The sequence below is a fragment of the Dicentrarchus labrax genome, unplaced genomic scaffold (assembly GCF_905237075.1).
Source record: "Dicentrarchus labrax unplaced genomic scaffold, dlabrax2021, whole genome shotgun sequence".
In the NCBI taxonomy this organism is placed as follows: Eukaryota; Metazoa; Chordata; class Actinopteri; family Moronidae; genus Dicentrarchus; species Dicentrarchus labrax.
In genome coordinates, this window is record NW_026136724.1 from 6,494,977 (window position 1) to 6,506,685 (window position 11,709).

An 11,709-nucleotide genomic window follows, 5' to 3' on the forward strand; every position below is an offset into this window, starting at 1 on the left:
GTTGCACCAATCTTTTTATCTTACTCTCAGCAAGAAAGGTAACCAGTATAGAATGTCTTAAAAGCAGCAATTACATTTCCTCCATAACTCATTTTCCAATGTTGCATCTAAATATACTTCATGGTAACGTGTACGGATTTTTCCAAAAACAGAAATGTCTGACTGGGTGTGATCAACAAGGATGAACGCTGGTCCTAAGAGTCCATAGTGACCCTGAAGCTTCAGGCTTCATATTTATTAATGTCACTGTCTATTTTCTGCTGTTTTCTTCTTTAGCCTGCATGTTTACCATAGAAGGCCACAGTCTGCTGAAATGTCTCAGGACCTCTTAAATCTTGTTTAGATAGAAAGACTTTCCTGCCATACGAATACACGCATAGATGCAACACGCACACACAGACTGACACACATTGACACTGATATGAACATTTACCAGAATGTGTTTTTAAAAAAGAAAGAAAGGAAAAAAAGTAGCAAGGTTCACACTCACACATGCTGTAGATTTACGTATGGCTGAGATAAATCCCTAAAAACATGAGGGCATGAAACATTTAGAGCAAAATTCCACAGAAAGTGATGTTTTATGACCCCAAAATGCTTTGCAGGCTTCATCCTTTTCACATTGGACACTGCATGAAAACAGAACACAACATAAACAATGAATAATTCTGGGGTTATTTTCTCGTCTGACTCATTGTGATTTTCATCCACTAAGCTGCAGATGATCATAAAATGATATTGGGTAGACATTATGGCCTGATTTTTTTTTCTTTTTTGACAATAGTTTAGTCCATTAAACAGCCCCATTATATCGTGATAAGATCCAACTTTTTGCACAGCACCTTTAACTCAGCTCAGATAAAGTAATTGCTCACAAACCTTCTTTAAAACTTTAAAAAGTATTTATGGTGGGTGAGTCTGGGAATCTGAAGTCATGTCAAATCTGATAATATCATAATATAACAACAAACAATTTTGTAATTTCTCAGTTTTGGCTCCTTGTGCAGTAGTTATATAACCACATTTAGCCAGCTGAAGAATGCAGAGATTTAATTTTATGTTACACTACAATTGTTGGAGTTTCCACAGTGGTTTACTATCAAGGAAATAGTTTTTGGGAAATATTCACTTTCTTGCCGAGGGATGAGACCACAATAAAGAGATGAGACCGCAATTAAAGCTGGATCCAAAAGGTGATTAATTAGCTTAGCAGACTAGAAGACGGGAAACAGCAAGCCTGACTCACTCCAAAGCCTAAAAATCCACCTACCAGCACTTTAAAGGCTCACTAGCAGTTTGTGTCTTCTGTTTAAGCCATACAAAAAACCAAAGTGTAGCTATGGTTTTATAGGGAATTAGGTGCTATTACTTTCTCAACCTCATGTTGACAGCAAGACTCCGGGAAGTTCATTAGTGAGCTTGAAGATGCTGATAGATTTATTTTTTGTTTTTTTTAAATAGCTTGGGCTTTTTTTGGATTAAGAACAAAACTGGAAGATTGTAATCAATTGCTCAGTTGTCCTGCAGCAACGGTGCTGAATAGGGAGTGTGTAGCAATGGGGAGGTTATTTTGGTTATTTCAGGTCTGGATTCATTTATCTACTGTTTAAATGGCGAAAGCTGTAGCCAGGAGTTGTAGTGCCTATTGGTTCCTGCTGCACAATCTGATATCAGATTTGATATTTATCACTATTTGGCTCTTAACTGGGTCACTTCTGTGACATTTTAGGTTTTCACAGCTCAACAGCTACCTGCAGCCACTACAGCTGAGTTAACTCGATGTGGAAGTCCCTCATACTGCAGCTGGTTTCCACGAGCATCTAATTCATTTACATTGATCACACTAATGTCTCAGTTGACACAGTGACACATCATTTATTGATGTGAAAGTGCAACAAAATAAGTACGTTTATCATAAGCCGGTCTCTCATATGGTGCTTCTACATCCTAGTGAGAAGTTGGTTGACTGTGATGCTGGCTGCCCTGTCCTCCATCCCTGACTCCTCTACTAGCACCTTCCTCTGGAACTCCTGCAGGAGGAGAAAAGTGTGGAGAAATAAAAGACATTTTAACTAGACGCTATTAACAAACTGACAGTGCATATGCTGAATGGACAATCCAAAAACTAAAACTAAAACATAGTCAGAAAATGTTTGGGTAATGGTCAGCAAACAGGAAGTCTGATCAAGAGACACTTTCATCTGCAGTCCCTCCCACAGTACTTGATTGACAGGTGGTCTCAGTGAAGTGATTGGCACCAGAGTGACATGAAATAAGAGATAACCCCTTGATTGACAGCTTTGGACTTTACCAAGCATTTATTCAACTGACGAGCTGCTGACAAGCACCTTTAACGGCTCCTGATCAATGAACTGAATGAAGGTCGACGAACTGTGACCTCTCTGTAAATTGAGGATGATGTCCAGGAACCCTCGGTGTCTGATAAATAGCTTGTCTCTGATCTTTAAAAAGCTTGTGTGTTCCGCAGGAGCTTTGAAACGTTAAAAGCCTTGTGGCTGCTGAAGTCGTCACACTGTGGTGTCTCAGACCGTCACAGTAAACTTAAGCATGTCAAAGATGTCAAACAACAACAGCTGGTTGTATTTGACACCAGCAGTTGGTCCACAGCTAAGATTATGATATCTGTTTTTGTATGTGTGTCATTCTCACCCTGAATCTCCTGAGTCTTGCCAGTCTGTCTTGCAGGGTCTTCTCCTGGCTGGAGGTCAGCTCCGCTACGTGAGTCCGCCACTGCTGCTCTTTCTCCTGACACACAGAGGATATGCACAGTTAACTTAGTTGTCCACTACAAGAATGAACACCAAAATTGAGTTTCAAAGCTTCACTCCTAAATTTTTTCCACATTAACAATAGATCAGATTACTATGTGTAATGTCGAAGAAGCGTTTTAACATCTTTCAGCTGATTGTTTTGATTTCATGGCCTGAAACTTTATTATTTTGTCTTCAAGTGCCCCAAAACCTATTCATATTGTAATGTGTATATATAGAGGAGCATCAAGGCATGATCTGGTTTTAACATGTGACCTGTATCTGGACACAGTATTTGGTAGTGATGTTTGAGCCACAGGCTTTTGCATTTACACAAAGTATTCAAGTATTCTCATTATCTTAACTCTGCCCACACTGTGATTGAATCTCTGTGTATATTATTTAAGTGGAACTGGTGGACAAACGTGCGAGCAATAGTATGGACTGGCGTCATTAATTATGAGATTACTTTTTGTTGGGGAAGACTTTCTAGGTCCTGCTGTCAGCCTACGTGTTGCCTTCATTTTGCTTAATCCTGCAGGAAGAGGCAGAGTTTATGTGCTCAGACCTTCGTCTGAGGTTAAGTAAGGGTTCAGCTGAAAGTACATTCCATAGGTGTCACTTACAAATCAATATACTGTACTGTATAGATAAAGTAGATTTTAAATTGTCGTACCTTTTATATAGCCAATCCTATATAATGCTCCATATTAAAAAACAACAAATATCAGGACCTAATTTTGCAGCTGCAAACCAGCTTTGGGCAGAAAAAAAAAGTAAGTTGACAAAGAAAACACCCACAATCCCTCACACTAAATCCTCTTTAATATCTGTAAACTCTGTAGGATCATTTTAAAGCTTACAAAGTTCCCCTGGTAGAATGATATAATAGCACATACGTTCTGCTGGGACTGCACCTCTGAGCCTCAAGTAGGCGTGTTCATGTGTGTATAGAGGTGTGTGAGAGAGTGATGAAAAGTGCTGGATGTGTATCCCTGACCTCAAATTGGACCCAGTAACACTCTCTTGGATACAGTTTCCTGCTATGTGTTTGTGTATTGTTATGTATAGTTTCTCTCTCTCTCTCTGTGTGTGTGTGTGTGTGTGTGTGTGTGTGTGCGCGAGACAGAGGGAGAAAAAAAAAGAAATCTTTTAGGCGTGTGTGTGGAAAACTTTAAACGGTTTAGATGGGATACATGTGAGATGGCTGAGGCCAGTTGCTCTCAAAGGACAGTGCCTGTCATCAATTAACATTTCTGTCATGCTGTGTGTGTGTGTGTGTGTGTGTGTGTGTGTGTGTGTGTGTGTGTGTGTGTGTGTGTGTGTGTGTGTGTGTGTGTGTGTGCTGGGGGAGCCGTGATGTGTGGAGGAAGTGGGAGGCCAGTCAGTTTTGAGAAGACTTGCTGACACATGGAGTGAAGGTGAAAGCACTTAAACCGTTACTTCCCCAATTACACGCTGAACATATATATATATATACAAACACTCACACACTTTAAGGTGAACAATCAGGACATTCTTTGCGAAAAGGCCTTGAGCTGAAGCATTTGGACATGTGAATGATTACTTCATCCATGTTCTATACACACTTGTTCGTCTTTGCGGTGTGTGAAGAGAGAGTAGCACATGTTGAACAAATTGTGTTAAATTGGCGATCACTGACAAATTGACAAATTACGTAAATACCTGTTTCACTACCTCTGATCCAATCACAACATCATGGCGGCAATTTGCCATCTGGCCACTGGTGTTGGTTGTGGAGTTGAGTGTCATATGTCTTCAGAGGTGTGAAACACTTTGAGGGATATTTACCAACCTACCACAGTCTTTCAGCAGGTTATTTAATGAGCCTGGCTGCAGTTTCTCTAATTTGCGTAAATTACAGCAAAATAAGATCTAACGCTGGACTGACTTTGTGCATGTTTGGAAAGCAGAGGAGTGCAAAAGAAAGTGCTCTCTGCTGCTGAATACTTTTTGAAAAGAAGACACTTTTGGAACTTTAATAGTGCATTCATTCGGAGCTCGGCTGTATATGAGGAAATATTAGTTGAACAGCCTAATGTTGCCTTCTCAATAACGAGTTCCAGCGAATAATCTTGCTGGAGTACCCTAATTCAGCACAACCTTAACCCTAAAAACAACACAACTACAACCCTAATTCTTTTGCCGTTTTTTTAGCGTTCTATGTGTTTGCACAGAGATAGTTGCCTTTAGGAATGGCTCACCAACATTGCTGTATACAGACTGTACAAATACTGCGGGCCAAAAACTGATTATATTAGTGGGGTTTGGGGGCATGCATCAAAGTAGTCATTTTTAGACAATTATTTCACAACTTTCATTGGAGGAAAAAGTAACAGTACTAATTTGGACAAAAATCAGAAGTGCTGGCACTCAGTACTGGTGAGTACTGGCCCAATTCATGGAGCTAAATGAAGAGTTATTATTAACGTCATTACAGTTCATTCTCTGGCCCCCATGGATCTCTGCATCAAATTTAATGACAATCCATTCAATAGTTGTTGAAACATTTCCGTCTGGATCAAAGTGGTGGACCTACCGACCAACCAACAGACCAACATTACCATCCCTAGTGACACACTGCTTGCATGGCTAAAAATCAATAATAATAATAACAGGTCTACTAACTGTAAATATTGAATTGGTTGCTTCACTTCACATTTCACTAGACCTGCTTTCAAAGTCAGGAAAGGGAAACTGGGAACTGGTAAAGTAATGTAAAGAATCAGGTGCAGAGCTAAATAGGAACACTTAATAATATGTAAAGATATATACCGGTGTGAATCCTTTTAGGCCTTTAGTAAATGTGATCAGTATTTGGCTACTTGGTGTTTAAAGAAGTCAATATGCTTGTTTGTGTTTACAGTGTGAGTCCTGCCAGACCGACATTTCATCTCGACTTGAACTCTGAGGCACGAGGAAAACTTTTCAGATTGACGTCAGGGCAGTCTGAGGTTTTTTTTATGGACAAACAAAACACCTCAGTTGCCAGAGTACCACATTTTTGGGAAATTCCAGTGGGTTTCACTTGTTTCCAGTCCACTGATTTAAAATGAGATAAATAGCTTGATAACTGAATTAACTAGTTTATCATTGTCTTACTGGCCCAGCCCAGCAGATTACAGTCCCTGGACTCTGTTGGTACACAGGAACAAGTTTTCTCTGTTGGTCTAATGATGGAATTGCATCCAAATACTGTTACTCACTCAAACTAAAGACAAGAGATGTTCCAAAGAATTCAGATATGCATTTATAGAGTCTGGTGTCAATTAAGGATGACCATAAGGCTTTGAGCATTCTTTGTAGCTCAACTCACTGCACCCACAATGTTATCACACTGCACTCCCTGAATTTAGTTGCCAGGTCTGCAAAGAAAAAAATCCCAACAACACATATTTCTGTCTGCTTTCAGTTTGAAAGTAACAGCCAGAGGGTAGTTGGTGCAGAGAGATACAGTACGTGCTGATGTGATATGTGCAAATAACATAGTACATACAGCGGGGTAAAGTATAATTAACAGTAGCGTACTGCTGCTCATGACTCTTTTGTAGATAACAGCCTCAAATTCAGTTGATGTTGAGGCCAGATGTTATGCAAGACTTTAACCAAAGTGCTTACACAGAAATGCTTTTCCTGCTTGCTATTTTTTTGTCACCCTGCAAATTGTGTTAACAAAGTCTAACCAAAATGGGTTGGCCTAGCCTCTTGAGGACTATATACTGTACTGCCTTTCTTCCAGAGAACTAAATTGGAAATGGCATTCAAATGTACCCTGGTCATGGGATGCTTTTATTCTGGGTGGTTTGGTTTAATTTGTGTAATTTGGAGAAGCAGTTCGAACCTGAACGTTAAGTTAGAAACATTACAGTGTGTTTGTGGAATTCCTCTGGCTTGACTGCGCTGTTCCAGCACTGAGTGTGTATGTGAGAGATTGTATCCAGAGTGACTGTCCAAAAGTGTGTGTGTGTGTGTGTGTGTGTGTGTGTGTGTGTCCATGTATATGTTGCTTGTGTGCATCAACCATACATGCATACGTGTATTTGGGTTTGTGAGAGCATATGTCAAGGGTTATACTCATAAGTCATGGAGGCTGTGTGTGTGTGTGTGTGTGTGTGTGTGTGTGTGTGTGTGTGTGTGTGTGTGTGTGTGTGTCTGAGGTTAAGTTAGGGTTCAGCGGAAAGTACATTCCATACTGAGGTGAGAGTGACTGTCCTCTATATCAGGGTAAATGTTCTCATCAGCTTCCTGCCTTTTTGTGTGTGTGTTTGTGTGTGTAGCGGAAACAACAACAGCCCACGCCCCCTGTTGACCTGACACACACTTGTCAGAAAAAGAGGCGGCTGCTCAAAGCACCCACAGCTGTTTTGTGTGTGTTTGTGTGTGTGTGCATTCCATGTCCATGAGGATGTCCATCTGTTTGGCAACTGTGTGTGTGTTTTTGAATGAATTGACACACTACTACTTTTTAAAATGGCAAATGTGTGTTTCTGCTGCTGTTAAGTGTGCTCCAGCGTGTGTGTGTGTGTGTGTGTGTGTGTGTGTGTGTGTGTGTGTTCAGCGCCGTGAAGTGTGAGTGATGTTCGAAGCGACTGATAAGCCCGGCAGCCTTGACAGAGGGCCAGAGTTGTGTTTCCCTGTCTGTCGTTTCCATGGAAGTGAATCTGATTTTGCTGTGAGCGATGAAGTGAACCTCGCCGGTAAATTAACACTCATCGATCTCACACCACACTACTGCCTGTCTGCCTGATTGTTCAGCCCGCTGTTTCCATTAGGCTGATTATAACAGCCTGCTCTCATGAAATGTTAAGCGCAGCGTCTTAAAATGTGAATAACGAGCTCCGTTCACAGAGCGGATTAACTGGGAGAAACACAAACAGAGAGAAAACTCAGTTTGACGTTTGTTGATCACTAATATACGAATATGACAAATAATTTGGGATACTGCTGGCTGAGTGTAGGCACAAAATCCTCGCTTCAAATGTGACGACAAGAAACTGAGGGCTACCAAGATCCACGATCCCAAGTGTTTTCTTTCCTTCAGAGTTTGGCTTCAAATAAATAGGTGCTGACAGCCAGGCGGATCTGTCATTACACCAATCAGCTCCAGAAACTACTGCTTGGCTGTGGGGTGTAAACCTGGGTGTCTGTGCTTGTGCACGCGTGTTTGGGTGAGAGCGAAAAAAATCTGCATGCATGCATTGGCAAGAGTGTGTCCTCAGGAGAATCACATGAGAGCCGTTGAGGCTGAGCTGGTGTCATTTAGCATAAGCCTTCATGCTGTGCCAAATGCTGAGAATGAAGAGGCTGTTTGGCTTCACAGATGTACAGACTTGTAGAGTGTGTCATCCAAAGAGTGTGTGTGTGTGTGTGTGTGTGTGTGTGTGTGTGTGTGTGTGTGTGTGTGTGTGTGTGTGTGTGTGTGTGTGTCCACCTTTTTGCCCTCTTCTATTTCTTGAAGTCTCTCTTTCTCCTGCTGCTCTCTCTCCAGTCGCCTGCGGACCTGAAACACACACACACACACACACACACACACACACACACACACACACACACACACACACACACACACCACTCATATACATACTTACACACATCGTGTATTTTTTTCAATTAGCTGGAGTGTAATAATAGTGGGTCTTGTTATATTTAGAGGCTGGCTCTTCCTTATCTCTTACCCTCTCCTCCTTTTGGTCTCGCCAGTCATCCCCCAAAGCTCCAGCTACTCTTGCCGTTTCCTTCGTCGTCTTTTCTGACATTCCCAGAAAAGCATAGTCCTCCTCTTTACACAAACCTCTCATTGACTAGAACCAGAAAAACAGCTATTCATCAAATGTGATACTTGTTTTTCCACATCTTCCTCCTTGATTCAAATTGCCTCCAGCTATTGTCTCTACTGCACGTATCAACCGTCTCTGCATTGCCTATTCTGATTTTAATTAAACCACAGTGCCTATTAAAAAGTTTTTATATTTCAGTTTTTATATTTCAGTCTTTTACAGCAAGTATATTTAATGTGGTTCTTTTGCCTATGATCAACAGCCTTTGATGTCAAACTACTGCCACTTCAATGTACACACCTAAATGATTACTGGTGCAGCACATTGTTTTTTTAAAGCCACATAATAAGTTAATTGGGGATCAGCAGTAAATACATATTTATCTGGAAGCTGCAACCTTTAGTCAATCAGGCAAAACCTCCGCAATGGGGGCGAATAAACAACTCAGTGAAACGGTGATTGACAAGCAAATGTCAGGGGATAGCTACAAGAACATTACACGGCCACTGAACTTCCCAAAGAGTAAGGTCCAATCAATCTTTATGACAGACAAAAAGTATGGCACAGCTAATAAATCTGCCCAGAGGCTGTGAGCATGCAATAAGAAGATTAGTGAGCGAGACCACCAACAGACCTGTGGCAACTCTGAAGGAGCTACAAGCTTCAGAGGTCGAGGCTGGAGACACTGGAGACATCAACAGTTGGCCTGGTGGGTCACAAGTTGCAGGTTAATGGCAGGGTGCAGCCAGAGTAAGTCAGCTGGAAGAAGCCTCCACAGTCCAATGAAACCAATAATGAGCTTATTGGCTATCAGACAAAGCGACAAAACACTGCACATCATAAATACACTGTAGCACTCTCAGTGTGAAGCATGATGGTGGCAGCATCATATTGTGGGGATGCTTCTATGCTACTGCAGGCCCTGGAAGGTTTGTGAGGGCGGAGGTTGCAAAAAAATGCAGCCAAGTACGGGAAAATCCTCCGAGCCCAAGCAGAAAGTAACTGAAGGCTTCAAAACAACAATGTTAATGTCACAGAGTGGCCGAGTCAGAGTTCAGATCTTGATCCAATCAGGAATTTGTGGCTGGATTTTGTGGTTGTATTTATGTTTTTAGATCTCTTTGTAGAGATCTGAAACAATGTAAACATCCAAGAGAGGTGAAAAGTTTTTAAAGGGACTGTAAATGAGAAGGCGGCTCGAATATGAAGCTATCAAATGGGGTGATCGCACAAGATTAGGAGGAAATAAATAAATTAGCAAAAATGGAAAAACGTGACCACAGACCATGTGTTAAGATGATAATGCCCCATCCACAGGGTACCAGAGGGTCAATAAATTGTTTGAGGAGTTTAAAAATTATGCAAATCAAATGTCTTTGCAGTCACCAGATCATAAAATTAGAAAATCCAGATGTGGAAGATATGTACTGTTAAGTTGTTGTTTACTTCTGTTATTGGCTCTTCTCGGAAAAAATATTTGGTTTCACTGAAGAACTGTCTGCCAGGTTGATGCTGGATTGATAAGGAATGAATACACAAAGGAACTTGCAAAATAGCTGTAACTGCATGCTTTTAATAACGGCAAACATATCCCTGATTGTTCCAATCTTTACAGTCAAGTTTCTAGCCCGATTCCAGCAGTTCATAACATACCTTTGACATGGGAATCCCTTGAAACCTTTTCACATGAGTCATCTTAATCCAGGACAGGTCTGCTGCTCATGACACACACATTCACAGTTTAATAAATTAAATCCTTTCATTTTCGTGACATGTTCTACAACTATTTCAGAGGAAACTGACATTTATATTTGCTTTGTGACAGTTTACGTGATCAAAAAATACAATCAAATATGTACTTAATGTGTAACAAGGTCTAATAAGGTCAAACTATGTATGTATGTAAATGTACACAAATAAAAGTCATACTCACCTGTTGGTCAACAGTGACTGTGTGCTAATCAATACCTGCAGCTTCCCACTGTTTCCTCTCTGTTTAATTTCTCATGAACACATATGCGTCCTGCCTCCTTCTAGGACTGAGTCCCAACAGAAAGTTGCTCAGATCCAAACTATACAGGTTCTTATACAGTGACGGCACACAGCCTACATTCTAGTTATTTCCACAGTACAGTGTCAGAATTGCCACTGTCACACTAATAAAGAGTCAAGAAGTCAGAAGAGCATAATGGATAGTTCTGAAGCGTTTTTAATTAGGTGAGATCAGTCTGAGGCCTCAGGATGCTCAATCTCAGCATTTGGGGAGTGGTGGCCTGAAGGTTAGAAAAGAGAGGTTGTGGCCGAGAGGTCTTCAGTTCCACAAACAGTAAATACTTTAATTAAAACTTAAATTAATATAGGATATATCCTTCTTAGCTTTCTTTTTGAGTTATATGAGAAGATCAATACCACTCTCAATCTTTATGCAAAAAACCTACTGCTAGAAGCTAGTTAGCTTAGCTTAGCAAAGGGACTGTAAACAGGTGGGATGACTAGCCTGGCTTTTGTCCAAAGGCTTTCAAGGTTGCTAATAAATAAGCTTTGTTTTCAAAAAAAGTGTACAAAGTTGTTGTTTTATTGGAGCCAGATATAATGTGTTTATTAATGAGCTTTAGAGGCGCTGGTAGGCAGATTTTGTCAGCTTTGGACAAAGCCAGGCTAGCTGTTTCCATGTGTTTCCAGTCTGTATGCTAATCTAAGCTAACTAGCTGCTGGCTGTAGTTTCATATTTAGTGTAAAGAGTGGCATCAATCCTTTGATCTAACTCTCGGGGGGTACTGAGGCTGATATACAAATTTGTGATTTTGTTTAAAAACCTTGATTTTGGTTATTATATTTGCTTTTGTATTTCAAACACATGCCAACACAGCACTCTGTGCAGAGTTGCATCAATCCTTGGTGCAAACATGCAGCTTCAGTTTTATTTACAGTCCGCTTTCTGCTGCTGCATTTCCCCTCTAGGATCAATAAAGTTCATCACCTCCTCTTATTTTAATTAATAGCACTTTCAGCAGGCTGCTAATAAGGAGCCTGACAGCCTCAACAGCTGCTGATGTGATGGATATACGGTAGATATTCAGAGTGTTTCCAGTGGATCACTCTGTCATTCTGTTGACACATTTATGAAGAACAGGTCTGGG

The 11,709-nt window shown here is 40.8% G+C and overlaps 1 protein-coding gene across 1 annotated transcript; it reads right to left on the reverse strand.

Annotated features, from left to right (window-relative positions):
• Positions 1–410: 410 nt before the first annotated feature.
• On the reverse strand, positions 411–10,613 carry LOC127358926 (uncharacterized). Its single transcript, XM_051392493.1, has 6 exons — positions 10,503–10,613; positions 10,223–10,284; positions 8,468–8,593; positions 8,224–8,292; positions 2,671–2,766; positions 411–2,030 (listed from the first exon to the last, which is right to left on the reverse strand). The coding sequence occupies exons 2-6, from the start codon at positions 10,262–10,264 to the stop codon at positions 1,941–1,943; spliced, it is 423 nt and encodes a 140-aa protein (XP_051248453.1). The 5' UTR covers positions 10,265–10,284; positions 10,503–10,613; the 3' UTR covers positions 411–1,940.
• Between the last annotated feature and the right edge of the window lie 1,096 nt (positions 10,614–11,709).